This window comes from Sceloporus undulatus, chromosome 1 (genome assembly GCF_019175285.1).
Source record: "Sceloporus undulatus isolate JIND9_A2432 ecotype Alabama chromosome 1, SceUnd_v1.1, whole genome shotgun sequence".
Lineage (NCBI taxonomy): Eukaryota > Metazoa > Chordata > Lepidosauria > Squamata > Phrynosomatidae > Sceloporus > Sceloporus undulatus.
Genome location: NC_056522.1, coordinates 63,472,721 through 63,488,766, shown reverse-complemented (window position 1 = coordinate 63,488,766; position 16,046 = coordinate 63,472,721). Strand labels below are relative to the sequence as shown.

Below are 16,046 nucleotides of genomic sequence, written 5' to 3'. Positions count from 1 at the left end.
GTACGCTGATGACACCCAAATAGTTTTCTCTGTGTCTCTGACTGATGCAGTGACTAGGGATGGCATCTCTCCGCTCAATGCTTGTCTGGAGTCAGTAATGGGCTGGATGAGGGAAAATAGACTCAGCCTGAATCCAGAGAAAACGGAAGTACTTGTGATAGGTTCTCCTGGTCCTGGGAAGGAGGTTTGTCCACCTGTCCTGAACGGGGTCATGCTCCCCGTGAAAGACTCAGTTCGCAGTTTGGGGGTGCTTCTTGACTCCTCGCTTCACCTGACTCCTCAGGTGGATGCGACAGTTAGAAGCACCTGCTATCAGCTTCGGCTGATACGCCAACTGCGTCCCTACCTGGACCGGGGGGACCTTGAAACAGTGGTACACGCACTGGTAACCTCTCGACTCGATTTCTGTAATGCGCTCTACATGGGGCAACCCTTGTACCAAACTCGGAAGCTGCAGTTGGTTCAAAATATGGCCGCCAGGCTGGTCACTGGTAGCTCCAGGGCCAGCCACATAACACCTATATTGGAAGATCTGCACTGGCTGCCAATTCGCTTCCGGGCACAATACAAGGTGTTGGTTGTTACCTATAAAGCCCTAAATGGCTTGGGCCCAGAGTACTTGGAGGACCGCCTCTCCCCATATAATCCGCCCCGCACTCTCAGGTCAGGTGGGAAAAAACTTCTGAGTGTTCTCAAGACAAGATACGCAATGACTGCGCAAAGGGCTTTTTCTGTTGTGGCCCCGCAGTTTTGGAACACTCTCCCTGAGGAGCTCCGCTTAGCCCCCCTCCCTGGAGTCATTTAAGAAAAACCTTAAGACTCATTTATTTCATCAAGCCTTCCCCCACATGTCCTGACTGTTTTGCTCCTGTATACTATGTATTGTATTTTTTAGACTGTTTTATTATCTCGACTGGTCTTAATGACGGATTTTAATGATGTATAGTAGTGTATGGTTTTATATGAGGGATTTTTGGTGTTAATTTTGATTTTTAATCTGTGATCTGTATTGTATTATATCTGTAATCTGTAATGTATCGTATTTTCATTTTGTTTTGTAAACCGCCGTGATCATAGGAACGGCGGTATATAAATAAAATGTCAATCAATCAATTTCAATCAACTCTGTATGCTGTGTGAGAGAGAGAGTTACAGGTACTATAGTTTGTGTGTTCTTTTACTGTATATTTCTTCTGATAAATATTCATGTAGTTCCCCATTCTTGGAGTCTCTGTCAGTTATTTCCACTATATCAGATGTTCCATTCCTGAATGTGTTACCTCCTCTCACAAAGCTAAGCTAAACATTCCCAAATTAATTAAACATATATCACAACTGTCAGTGGACAGTTGCAAACCCCACACATTTAGAGTAACAGACTTGTCCAAGGTCATCTAGTGGGTTTCATAGCTGAGGTGGCAATCAAACCCTGGTCTCTGAAGTTGCAACCTGACACTCAAAGCATGCTGCTCTCACCCACAGAAATACAAATGTCTAAACTGATGTAGAAAGTTGGAAGAGACCACAAGGCTCGGACAGCCCAACCCCCTGCCATGTAGGTATACACAGTCAAAGCACTCCCAACAGATGGCCATCCAGTTTGTGTGTAGTCAGCCCTCCACATTTTTGGTTTTGACTTTTGAAGATTTGATTATTAATGGGTTTGATTAATATGTTATCTCTAGGAATCTCTAGGTCCTCCAGCATGACTACAGTATATGGGCAGCTTTAGCCAGAGACTGTGCTGGAGGACTTGGAGATTCCTGGAGGTAACACTTTAGGCATCTGCAGGTTCTCCGGCACAATTCTGTGGTCACCTTCCAGCACATGTTGACCATAGAGTTGCTCTGGAGGACTTAGAGACTCCTAAAGAGGTTTATCTTGGGTTTTTAAAAAGTGGTTTTTTATTTGTGTTATTTCCACTTTCATGGGGGGTCCTGTATCCCTAACCCCCAAAAAATGTGGAGGGCCCACTCTAGGGAAACTATGTTTTAAAAACTTTTAAAGTTTGAACCAGGGTGGGTTTCCTCCCATCCTGAACCTTTTGCCCACCCATGCTCCCAACCCTGCAAAAAGCAAGTCACCCTCGAAGCCACTGGAAAACACAGTTTGCTTTAAAAAATAATAATAATTTCAAAACCATCCTGTTGTTTACTGGGCGCCCGGTGGGGGGAGCCTTTTTAAAGAAAGCGACAAGGAAGTGAATTTAGACTCAACACCTAATGCGTCCCCTAATTTTGGCTAGCATATCCTAGATCAACAGTACCTCCTTAGTAATTTGTGTGATGGTAGAACTGGGGCATAGCTACTGCTTGCAGTGAGTGTGGGTGTGTTGTTTCCTTTTTTCCAGCAGAAATAACCTGCTTGTTGACAACTTGTAGCATGACAGGTTTATAAGGATTTAATACATACGTGCCTAACATATCCAAAACATGCATCACCTTTTTTTCTATCTGCCCTACAGTTACCATTCCTTTCAATCCAGATTCATGTATTTTATACAGCTAATGAAATCACTATATTTTGCAGTGAGGAAGCATGAAGCACTTCCAAAGTTACTATTTAATGTGACACACCCAGGTCATTTAAGCACAAGCCTTCTGTCATCTCAGGAGTAGTAGCCAAGCTTACTGACCTTGTTTTGAAGGAGTCTCAGAATACAAAAAGTACAGCCAAGAGCTGAGTGTTTCGCTTGACTTTTTATTTAGGTCTTTTTCAGACCTAATACTACACTGTGGTTCAGCATGATGTGCATAAGCAGCAGTGAGCCTCAGGTGTTGTGCACTGCTGTAAGGTGGTATCAGAAGCATCTTCTTCCATTTGTAAACCAAACTGTATTATATTGGTTTTGTAAGTGCATTGGCACCCACAGGCCAGTGATAGACCATTGGAAAGTAACATTTACATTCTTGATTGTTCACAAATGAGGATCAAAAACTACAATTTTGGGTTTTGGCAAGCAAAAACAGGATTGGGTTTTGGCAGGCAAAAACTTTTAAGACAGGAATTGTATTGGTTACAGTCTTGTGGGGCTAACAACTGGTTCAGTCTCAAATGGTCATGTGCTTTCTGGCTCTTGGCATTTGGATATTGTGGAATATCCTTGGAATACCTACAAATATTACTGTAGACATGTGTAATTTTCCTACCCTGCAATGTATTGGAATTCCCATGGGGTCAGAAAATACTCTAACAAATTACTCAGTGCAAGATTTTTTTTTTAAACTACTTGAATGAAGACTACACATTAGTTTTATATATACACTTAATAAAAGTTTTAAAAGGTTAAAAAAGAATGCCTTTTACAATCAATACAACATGCCAACATGTGCAGTGGTTTGAGTAGCGGGGCTACAACTCTGGAGATCAGGGTTCAATTCCCCACACTACTGGGTGACCTTCAGCAAGTCACACATTCTCAGCCTAAAAAAAACCCTGATAGCTTCACCTTAGGGCCACCATAAGTCAAAATGACTTGAAGGCACACAACAACAATATAATATTTAAAATCCCTTGTTCAGTTCTACTACCAGAGAAATCTTATGGAAAGGAAATAATTATGATTCTTGAGAACAGAATAGTTTTAGACATAAACTGCTGTTAAATTGTAAAGTATTCTGATGGTTAAAATAAAGTGCTAAATATCCTGTTTTCACTTGTCTAGACAACTTCAACCCTATCTTTCTATACAAGGGTGCTCTAGATGAGGGGCTGAGAAAGCAGGGTTTTTCCCCCTCTTCAGTAGCCAGATTCCTACCAGACCATACAGAATCATTAGTAAGGTTTTTGTACGGATGTTACACCTTAATAATTCTGTATATCACTGAATGTACTGTCAATAGTTGTGATCTAAACAACTCCTAAACAATGTCTTCGTCATCATAACGCCTGAATCTGGAGGCTGCTGTCTCCCATTCACACAGGAAACTCCAGTTTCATGAGTGGGGTACAGGAGGAATCCAGGGATTCTTCCCCCTCTTAATTCCCAAAGGAGGAGGCTGGTGTGTAGATGGGAGACAGCAACCTCTGCCTCCCAAAGCAGGAAGCAGACCTGACACAACAGCCTTCTGCTTTGGGAGTTAAGAGGACGAAAAATTCCGGGACTCCTCCTGCACCCCATTCCCAAAGCTAGAGGCTCTTATGTCAATGGCAGACAGCAGCCATCCTCACACTCACTCACTCCCTGGTTCTCCTGCCTGCTTCTCCCTCTCTCACGGATGGGACCAGGCCATACCAGGAGGACAGAGGAACCCAGAAAGTCCTGCCCTGTGTCCTCCTTGTCTCCCAGAGAGTCTTTGAAGTTCAGTGGGTAGAGAAAGGAGAGGTCCCATTGCCCCACTTTCTGGCTATACCTTCTCTTCCACTGAGCTACTTGTGTCTTACAAAGGTACATTAGTGCTACACCTTGTTTCTTCCAAAAGGCAGATGTTTAGGAAGCAACAGCGGCATTGCTAGAGTGGTGTCGTTCTGCTTGTGGTTTCATCCAGTGCGGCCAGCCCCCCCCCCCCCCATACATCCTAGTGATGTCTTTGCTACAAGGCCAGCATGGCTGCTCCTATGGTGACTAAGTGGCAAAGGGAGCAGCAAATGGCATTGGGTTTTTTGAATGTGCAGTAGAACAGAAGACCTAATATCAAGAAGTACATGTTTGTAGAGGAGCTCCTGGGGTTGTCACTTAAGAGGAAAGGAGGAGGCAGCCCAAAAAGGTTTGGCAACCACTGCTAATAAAACATAGGCCCTAAAAGTCCTGTGGCTTAAGGTATTTTGTTTCATGGCATCAAATGAGTAAAATTTTGACTCCAGATAAGGAAGCCAATTATTTGTAATTATTCCACCTCTTGGTGGAAGGGAGTGGAAATGGGACTAATCCCCTCTTACTGGAAGAATGAAAAGCACGTCAGTAAATTCGGCTTCTATTCCATGGATACTTCAAAACAGTTCAGAGTTGTTTTCATTATCATTATCACCTTCTAGTCCTTACAATGTTCTTAGAATGTTGCAAGCAAGGGACTGTATTACAACATAATTTTATTTATCAATCATAGGCATTTGTATAGACAAGTATGGAGGTTTGTAAGTCCTGCTGTGAACTATTGCTGAAGTCAGCAGATTCTCTTTACCTTCCATTAGAAAAGACTTCTCTCTTACTGATTTTCATGATAAATTGTCTAAACAATATTTTAGTGGGTCTGTGATAATAGTGATATATAAGCTATTACAACTGAAATAGCAGTCACTTTCTTTCCCATAGCATTAAAGATTATGTGCATGTAATATTGCTTTCTTTTAATTTTCACTTTCAATTTTTCTTCACTGAAACAACAACTTCCTGCTAGGTAGAGAGTATAGCGCGTTACAGATGCGCCAAAGGGGCGTATTAGGGTTAGGAAGGGGCGTGTTAGGGTTGAGAAGAGGTGTCCCTTCTGGACGCCCCTCAACCCTAATACGGACCAAGTCCGTACAAAATGGCGGCGCCCGTCCACACGGGGGCCGCCATTTTGACGTGCACGCATAGCGTCTGGACGTCGCGCAATGGAAGTGACACCGCGAGTGCACGACTAGCGCCTTGCGGCGCCACTTCCAGGTCACAGAAAGAAGCACCATTTTGGCGCTTCTTTCTTGCTGCGCCTGGGAACCGCGTGGTTTGGCCGCTGCGGTTCCTGGACGTAGCAAACGGCGGCAGCGGCAGAGCACCCTTCTTGGGTGCTCTGTAACGCGCCAAAGTATGTATACTTGCAAAATGTATATCCCATCTTTCCTACCAGTTCTATGTGTAGTAGTAACAGTGATACTACAACAACTACTGCTACTACTATTACTACTAACAATAATACAGGTTGAGCCTCCCTTATTTCGAATTCCAAAATACTTCAAAAATCAAAATGTTTTTCATGGGTGGCTGAGATGGTGGCACCTTTGCTTTCTTGTGGTTCAGTATACAGAAATGTTGTTTCAGACACAAAATTATTATAAAATATTGCATAAAATTTGTTGTTGTATGTCTTTAAGCCATTTTTGACTTATGGCAACCCAAAGGCAAAACCAAATGGGGTTTTCTGGGGCTGAGAGTGTGCGACTCGCCCAAGGTCACCCACTGGGTTTCCATGGCTGAGCAGGGAATCGAACCTCAAAAAACCTCTGGTCTCCAGAGCCCTAGTCCAATCCACTACACCATGCTGGCTCTGGGTATAAAATTACCTTCAGGCTATGTATATAAGAAACATAAATGAATGTTGTGTTTAGATGTGATACATTATTATGTATGTATATGCAAATACAGTATTCCAAAATCTGAAAAAAATCCAAAATATGTATACAAAAATATCAACTCTATAATTGTTAAAACTGAAAATAGACACGTAAAGCCACATGGAGCAATACAGTTGAGCGTGATGACATTTCAAACCAAATCTCCAGACAGCTTTTTGCACCACATTCATTGTAAATCTTAAACCGAAAGGGGGAAAGAATGGATGTCTGTGGACATAATAAGTCATGGCCATGTTGTCAAGGGTCAGAAAAAGTCTTTTTGTGCTTTACCATCAGCTATACTTCAGAAGTCGCTGATCCTAATGGGTAGGCAGAGTCACATCAGAAAAGATGTTTCTTCAGAGCTTGGCTGCAAGTTGCAAAGTGATAATAATCAGGATTTTGACTTGTACACACTTGTACAAACAAACCACTGCAACTGGTACAATAATGGGGTCCCTTGGCCCCAGTCAGCCCCAAACCTAAAACATCTGACTTGCTTTTCAGCCTGAACTTCAGTCACAATAACTGGGTTCCAAATAAATGTTGCAATAACAAGGTATTAATATGACAAGGAAGTTTTTACACCTCCAAGAAAGGTGGCATGTAGAAGTTGATGAACTGAATTTGACTCAGACTGTTTAACTGTGAACTTCAACTACTGTATATACTCATGTATCAGTCTAGAAATTTTAGTCAAAAAATTGCCCCCAAAAACCTAGGTTGACCTATCCATGGGTCAATGTAAATACTATACTTTAACTCTTATTTAAAAGGGAACCATCCCCTGGTGAAAGGCAAGGGTGCAATCTGTCCTAGAAGCACTGACCTCCATCTGTTCTCTCTTCCACCCAGCATTTAGTGTGAGCCTAAACCGTTATGCCTGCCAGAATTTTGTGGGTTCTTTGGCATTGTTTGCTTCATCATTTAGATCCTTTGTTGCATGTCCTTAAATTTCACCCTGGACTTATCCAAGGGTCATATCAAAATCCATAATTTTGGCCCCAAAACCTGCCCTCGACTTATACATGAAGTCGACTTATAGTCGAGTATATACAGGTACTTCCTCGAACAAGCATAACACTTTTTCAAAGCAGGGGCCATGAACGTATTGTGTTGTTTGACAATTTTTTTAGAGCAACAAATGTTGTCTTTGTGAAAGTAAAAATAATAAATGGCATAACTTAGGTGCGGTACATACTGCCCCTTTGGGGCGGCCTGCACCCACCCCTTTTATCTCCGAGTTGGGGGCAGGGCAACCTCACCGGCAGCCCTGCGGCCCCAATTTGGAGTTTTTCCAGACCACAGAGAAGCGGCATTTTGCAAAATGCCGCTTCTCAGTGGCACAGAAAAGGGGTATCCTTGGGGTTTCATGCCCCTGGGTACCCCGGGAGCCGCAGCCATGGGAGAAAGGGGCTGCCCATTTGGCTGCAGGAAAGAGGCGCACACCTATTTCAGAACACCTCGCACCGCAGCCAGGCCGCCATAAGTAGCCTGGGGCGGTGCAGAGACGTCACGCACGCCCACACCATTTGGAGTCATGGTGGCCCCCATGTAGATGGGAGGCCGCCATAATTACAACGCTGCCATGTACTTAGGTGGGGGGCGTGCGGACACTCTGTCCCTGGGCAACCCTAGTATGTGGCCTGGCCAGTCTGGATTGTGCCTTACTTGCTGAGTGAGGTCTAGAAGGTGAGCATTCTGTTTAGAGTAAGGATGGAACTTGTGTCAGCCTCCTTATGTTGTTGGACTGTTGTTGCCTAGCCAGCACAGCTTGTGATGCGGAGTGCTGGGTGTTGCTATCCCAACAACATCTAAAGGGGTACACAATTCTCACCCCTGCTTTAGATTGTGAGTTAAACATAATCCGCTCACGAGAAAGGCAAGAAAGTGATGATCATTCCCAGTATCTAATCCCTCAAGGTTCAGTTTGTGTGGACGTGGAGTTTCCATGCTCTTGTGGGGCTATTTATGAAAGGTCTATGAGAGGATTTGTTTGCTCTGTTCTCCCCTTCTGTTTCCATTGTGAGGTTTTGTGGATCCATGTTGTATCCATCCATTGCATGTAGAATTTATTGCAAATAGGTTGCATAAAAACTTTCCTGAAAAATATTAATATAGTCATTTTATACACATTGCTGTCTAAGAGTCTGGCTTTAGAAACTGGAACTGAAATGATAGCAGACACAGAAATGGACTTATTTTAATAGCTCTAGTTTTTTGCTATTTACTGATTATTCTGGTGATCTGTAGTTCTTTGAGTATGTTAAATACAAATCTTGTTGATTATATGCTTGAATATACGTCCAACTATGTAATGAAAAATCCATCACTGACTATGCAAAGTGTGCTTGAACTTCATAAATACATAGGCTCAGATCTAGAAAGGCTCTTCCATTCCCAGAAAGGGCAAGGGGTTATTCGCCCGACCCCCTATAGTCTTCTGGGCACCCATAGGGCGGCACCCACTAGCAGATTTGTAAGATATGTAAAGCGCTATAGGGGAAGTTGGCAAAAATCACCTTTATCTGCTTACAGATCCTTGCATCAAAGCCAGAAAATTGTCTTGATGTTTGAAATATACTCATAATTCATTAGTAAAACTTCCTGTTTGCTCTCTCTTTTTTTAGTACTGGATGAATGAATACACATCTTCTCTTGGGATTGGAGTATTCCATTCAGGAATAGAAATATACGGCAGAGGTGTGTAACACATTTTAAATTTATATAAACATTAAAAGATATACTTTGAAGTATTTGCAATAGTTTGTTGCAAACTATATTTCATTACCTCTTGTTTGACAACAAAATCAAATTGTGAGTGCTCTTGTTGTTCTCATAGACCAAGATCCTACTTGAGATGTGTGGAATGCAATGCTCTGTGCGTCTCCCTGTCCCCAGAGCGGCAAAACCCATGTGGATCACTGCTGGTATTGTTGCCATAGCCATTTGGTAGTGGGGAATCCCTCTCTGCACCCCTGCAATTTTCTACACAGAATCAGAGGAACAGTGATATCATTCCTGTGCCTCTCTCATATGCAATCTGCAAGGGCAGAGTGAGGCTGTCTACTTACCTCCCTCATGGTCTCTGTGAAAGGGGAATGTTTTTGATAGAGGGCAAGTGACTAGAGAATAGCTTCTTGCACCAAATTCAAAAGGGGATATATGCACACTTTACTAGTGTGGGATATATGCACTTATTTGTCACTATGTACAATCCATCCATGGTTTCAGTACAAATGCCCTTACACATACTGATTTACATGGCATTCTAGGATGGAATCCTGTGGGTGCACTGTGCTAGCAGTTGTAATTTTTCCAGGATTGGCAAGGGAAAGCAGAGAAACAACCTGTTTCTTCCGTGCCTTGATTCCATTATGGCTCCTCAGCCTTTTCTGACCTGCCACTACTGCCTGCACTGGGATAGTTACAGTAATTTAGTGTTCCAGTGGGATTCTAACCTTAAAAGGTAAAGGTATCTCCTTTGACATGGTTATCAAGTCGTGTCCAACTGTAGGGGGCAGTACTCATCTCCATTACTAAGCCAAAGAGCCAGTGTTTATCAAGACAACTCTATGATCATGTGGCCAGTATGACCACAAGGAACACTGTGACCTTCCCACCGACGTGGTACCTATTTGTCTACTTGCACTTTTACATGCTTTCTAACTGCTGATTGGCGGAAGCTGGGACTAGTGGCAGGAGCTCACTCAATCCTACAGCACTTAGGCCCCAGACTGCTGTACTGCTGATCTTGCAATCATCAGAGTCAATGTTTTAACCACTGAGCCACTGTGTCCAACCTTAAATAGAAAGTTAAATTATTAGTATCTAATTGTAATGTAAACATTGTGTATAAATTTATAACAAGTTGGGGGTGTGTGGCAGAAATTATGAATAGAAAGTAGTCCAGAATAGTTGATCTGCAAGAGATTGCTTCCAAGAATGCCTGTAAATTTACAAAAATAGGGAGAGTTATTGACATCCAGCTAATTTTATGCATTGCACATAATACTATGAATTTGTCTTTCAGAATTTGCTTATGGTGGCCATCCATACCCCTTTTCAGGAATATTTGAAATTTCTCCAGGACATGCATCTGAATTAGGAGAAACATTTAAATTTAAGTAAGCCATTTTTGGTTATTAATGTGATTGAAATTTGTATCATTAGGTTTCAGACATCTACTCACTGCCACCTGCTCCTGCTAATTTTATTTAGGATGTTTTGATCTACCGTTCCTTTTTTTAAAAAAAATACCTGTTTTGTCTGTTGTTAATTGCCGTTGAGTTGACCTCAACTCATGGCCACCCTATGAATGGGACATCTCAAAGCTCCCTATCCTCTACCTCTCTACTCAGATCCTGTAGGCTCTGGCCTGTGGTCTCCCTGATTGAGTCTATCCATCCGGCATGCAGTCTTCCTCTCTTTCTACTGCCATCTACCTTCCCCAGTATCATTGTCTTTTCTAATAAGTCATGCCTTCTCATTATATGGCCAAAGTACAACAGCCTCACTTGAGTCGTCTTGGCTTCCAAGGAGAGTTCAGGCTTAATTTGTTCTAGGATCCAATTGTTTGTTCTTTTGGCCATCCACAGTATCCTCAACACTCTTCTCCAGCTCAAATGAATTAATTTTCTTCCTATCTGCTTTCTTCACTGTCCAGCTCTTGCATCTGTACATGGTAATGGGGAATACAATGGCTTCTTCAATTCTGACTTTAGTGTTCTTTACACTTTAGGATTTTGTCTAGCACTTTCATAGCTGCCTTTCCCATTCCTAATCTTCTTCTGATTTCTTGACTGCAATCTCCATTCTGATCAATGTTTGATCCAAAGTATGGAAAATCTTTAACTATTTTTATTTCCTTGTTATCTAGGTTGAATTTATGTAAATCCTCCATGGTCATTATTTTGGTTTTCTTTATTAGGGCTGCCTTTACACTTTCTTCTTTGCTTTTCTTTAGTATTATTCCAAATCTGTGATTCTTTCTAATAATAAATATAGTGTCATCTGTCTATCTTAGATTGTTGATGTTCAGTCGCTCCTAATCTCTATATAGAATGATCAGATGCTGTTTGTAGTACTAGGTAACTTAAATGATCCAGGTCAGATCAAGATACCACCCTGGAACTTGGGTTGGTGGAGGTGGACTTCTCTGACTTCTTCACCCCACAGCAGTTCTTCCATGTCCTGAAAATGCTATAGAAATGTTCAATGGACTCTGCTGCATGGGTGAGTTATGGCAGAGAGAGGAATCATATAAATCAGCTGGGTGTTCAGGGAAGACTCTTGAACAAGAGCAAGGAAGTCACAGTGGAACAGAAGGCAATAGTGTGGTTGAAGTTCAGAAAGAATAAGAGAAATGACAATAATACAGGAATACCAATGGTAATGAAATAGATTTATTCCCGGGCATTATTACTTGAACAGAAATTTTGGTACCAGAGGCAGAAATAACATGGAAAGAACAGGGAGATATTCCTTCACCCCAAAATACAGCCGTCCAACAAGTTTCAGGAAAAGTTTTATTCAAAACTAACAATATGCACCTGTGAGGTAAAATAACTAGATGAGATAAGTGTTGCATAAGTGAATAAAAACATTTTTACTTTTCTAGAGATTACCAGTATGTGAAAGCTTCTTCCAAAAATGCATCCAGAGGTTTTTTTTTCTTCCAGCAGCCTTCAGTTTTCCTATGGTTTCTGTTTTGGGCGCCATACTTATAGAACTGTGCTTTTTTAATATACTGGCAGCTGTACTGTATTTTAAATACTATGGATGGTTTTTGGAGAGTGAAGGCGAAGTGAGAGTAAAGGCAAAGCAAGAATGTGTTCAGTCTGATTTTTTGTTTTGCTGTTTTATTTTAGAGAAGCCGTTGTTCTTGGAAGTACTGACTTCATGGAGGAAGATATAGAAAAAATTATAGAAGAACTTGGAAAAGAATTTAAAGGAAATGCCTATCACTTAATGCACAAAAAACTGCAATCACTTTTCTTCAGCTTTATCAGAGGCAAGTATGATTGGTATGCCATGAGGCGATATTGACAATTGCTGTAATAAATGTACATGTCAGGATCAGTAGCTATTATGTTACATTCTTTTATAACATCAGATATTTTATACAGTAATGGCAACAAACTTCATTTAAACCACTTGGGAGGAAATCACTGAGATTTTAACCTACCGTATATACTCAATTGTGTTGAGAAATTTTAGTCTAAATAGTTACCCTGAAAATTTGGGTCGACTTATCCATGAAATCAACTTATAGCTACCCAGTAGTCCAGTGAATTCAGTCAGTCATTCTTTTTTCAGTGTAACCAAACACCTTAACATTCTATCCAGTATTTTCCATCCATATAATTGGACAGTAGTATACCAGGCTATATTTTGTAAAGCTATGCTTTAAACGTAAGAGAAAATAATCATAGCTGTTCTTTGTGGTCTTTGTGCAACACGTATATGGATATGCACCTGTGCAGAGCCACTATTTGGAATGTTCTGGAAAGCTGAAACTTCCAGCAGAAGCTCCTCCCTTCATCTCTAACATGCATGTTCTAGCATCACATCCCTGAGTTCTCTTTTGTACACCACAGAGGTAGCACCTTCCTCTGTAACTCAGACTTTCTCCTGTACATTATCCCACTGGTTCTCAAAACTGTAGGACAGAAACCCAAGGCAGGGGCGGCAAGATTTGCTCAAAGGAGACTCGAGACTTGGAGGCCCTGAGTCCATGCGTTGAGTTAGATACTGGATTTACCGAAATGAAACTGTTCTAATTTGAATGATGTGATTTCCTTATAAAATGTTAAAATATTTATATGATTGTGTGAATGGAAATATACACACTAAATAAGCAAAATATTTTTATTCATATACTACACTGTGAAGTTGAAGGCTTTTCTGAAGATGCCAGCCACAGCTGCTAGCAAAACGTCAGGAATAAACTCTTCTAGAACATGGCCTCCTAACCCAAAAAACCCACAAAAAACATATACTATGTTGTTGGGGAGACATCTGCATGTAGATGTAAAGCAGGGTCCCAAGGCTAAAAAGTTTTGAGTGCCACTGCATTATCCTGATGCCTTTCTGTCTGCATTTCTCTTTCTCTTTATAGCTTTTTTTTCTTTTCTTTTCAAAGAGTTCATTCTTTGTGAAACATTTCTGGCATTTTCTTTTGGTTAGCAGCTGCCAAGGCCCATGGCCTCACAGCCAGTCTTAAGTGATGTTTGAAGTGCAACAGAGAAGTGTCCCTTTCAGACAAACACCCTAAGCGTTTAACCTGCCTGTGATTTTTGCATATTGTCAATACTTGTCAGATTTGCCTGGATTTTACAGTGCAGGCTAGAGCTGCCCAATTATGCCTACTTCTGTGGGAGAAAACTCAAGTCAGTAGATTCTTCCATCCCGATGACAGGACAGTAAGAACTAGGGAGTCTTCTATCTTCTCTATCACACTAGAGGGCAAACAGGATTTAAATGAGAGTTAAACTAGAGAAAACCAGGAAATGCCTGATGTTTATCACATGACATTTCCTGGTTTTCTCTAGTTTAATTCTCGTTTAAATCCTGTTTGCCCTCTAGTGTGATAAAGCAGAATGTTCTCATGGCCACATCTTCAGCTAGACATGGTACTGTGCCTCTTTCCGCAACTCATGATATCAACACCTTTACCATGACTTTGGTAGCAACGCTGATGGATCCCACCACCATAGTATCAATTGTTACTTTGCCAAGGGAACAGTCCGTTGACAATAGGAAAAGTTGGGAAATCAAAGAGATTGTGTAAAGATGATCCACAGAAGTTGAAAAAGCAGATGCACTCTATTGCATCCACTGCCTCTGACATCCAGAGTCATACTTTACCACTGACCCTAGACATCCCTCCTTCTCAGTTGTTTGATGCCAAGCTCCTACCAGGACCCCAGAAGACTGTGCTAGATGTAAGGTTGCCAACTCTGTCTCAGAATGAGAAGTTGGAGAAGTGCTGCTCCTAGAGAGGTTCCCATCAGTTCCCCATAGCTGACCCCTCCGTGCAACAGGACCTTGCTGTCAAATGCAGCCACATTCAGTGCTCTTCTTTTATAAAGTGGTTTCACTCACTAAGATGGCTCTCTTTTTCTTCTCTTCATCAACCATTAACACTGATCAATCACCCAATGGGAATACAAGATGTAGTCATACTATTGACCTCATACCAGAGAGGATGTTCAGTATTGTTTGAACAATCATCATCTGAGTACCATCAGAGCTGGTACTTTTCTAGATCTCTTGAAGTGTCCCATACCTTTTACAGACAGCATCAAGACCATGGCTTATGTTGGAGGGGCTGAACATCAGTGCATTCTGTCAGAAGTTGATTCTGGTTACAAGTTTGACTCTTCCTTGGACACCTATGGTTCAGATCTGCTCTTCCTGCCCAGATGCCTTGCTTGAAGACCAAACTTCATCCTCATCAATAGTAGATTAAAAGGTACATTCTAACCTCCTCAGTCAGATGACCAAAAGTCTCCAGATCATCTATAAGCAAGATCTTTCACCTGAAAATGACCCAAGCTTCTCAGTAACAAAGACTGTGCCCAGTGGTCCAGTTGTTTTGCCCTTCCTGCCTTCTCTTATGAGCTTAGTGAAGTCCTTTTGGGGAAACCTACCTCCCTCCAGCTGGTATCTTGATGACTGGTAAACCTTTATAGGATCCAGGATGGTGACTGCAGCTTCCTGTTTTAACATCCTGAGGTCAACTCAATAATTGTGGCCTCCTCATCAGAAAAAAAGAACCCCATTGGCTCCACCTGAAAAGGAAGGCAGGAAACTGGGTAGCATGGGGATCAAGGCTTATGCCTTGGCAGCCCTTTACCTGATGATATCAAGCATGTGTGGCCTGGTATCAGGTGTGGGACAAAGCAGCCACCCTAATAAGCCATTTTTTTCCCAATACAAGAAAGAGGTAGCCCAAGTATTTTTTGGAAAGGCAGGCAACATGGTTTGAGACTAAATTATGTGGTTTGATACCAAATTACATCAGCAAAATGTTTTTCCAGGGCTCTGGTGACCAGCAGAGTTTTCTGTAGACACACATGGCTGCATTCAATAGCCCTAAGCAAGAAGAAACTGTAAAAGGTGGGAGATATGCCCTTTGACAAGTTCTGACTGTTTAACTCCAAAACCATGAAAAATTGTATTCAAATTACAAATTGGCCAATGAATGAAAATCCATTGAAATTTGGAGTCACATCCTAGATAACTTCGAAACCATACGGATGAAAACCTTTCCACCAAAGGTCAAGATGCCACCTCAGGGTCTTGAAATACCCCATCAACATCAGCCAAGACAACACATCCTCTTTGTCCTCAAAGCAAATGCTTTTGCTGCTAGGGCACCGGCAGAAAGTGTTGACCTTGACTCATCCACCATGGAGCTCAATACTGGATGGCCATTGGTTCAGGTACACATCACCACAAGCACAGCAAAAGTTTGTATCCAATGGGTCCTTTGAATTATAAAGGAAGGCTACTGTATAGAATTCCATGTTGTTATTGTTGTTGTTTGCCTTCAAGCCATTCTACAACTTATAGCGACCCTAGGATGAACTTATCACCGGATTTTCTGAGGCTAAGAATGTGTGGCTTGCCCAAGATCACCCACAATGGGTTTCCATGGCTGAGCAGAGATTCAAACCCTGGTCTCCAGAGTCATAGTCCATGTCATACACCTAAATAATTTCCAAATCATGCCTATATCGGATGCTATTCTCCAGATCAATACCTTTCCTGCCAAAGGAGCAAGTGAGGAA

At 41.8% G+C, this 16,046-nt stretch overlaps 1 protein-coding gene across 1 annotated transcript in view; it reads left to right on the top strand.

Moving 5' to 3' along the window:
* DESI2 (desumoylating isopeptidase 2) overlaps window positions 1-16,046 on the top strand; it is a 33,597-nt gene that overhangs the window by 11,559 nt on the left and 5,992 nt on the right. Inside the window, 4 exon segments of the mRNA XM_042445395.1 lie at window positions 8,880-8,952; window positions 10,283-10,376; window positions 12,120-12,225; window positions 12,227-12,262. Coding sequence (XP_042301329.1) covers window positions 8,880-8,952; window positions 10,283-10,376; window positions 12,120-12,225; window positions 12,227-12,262 — 309 coding nt within the window.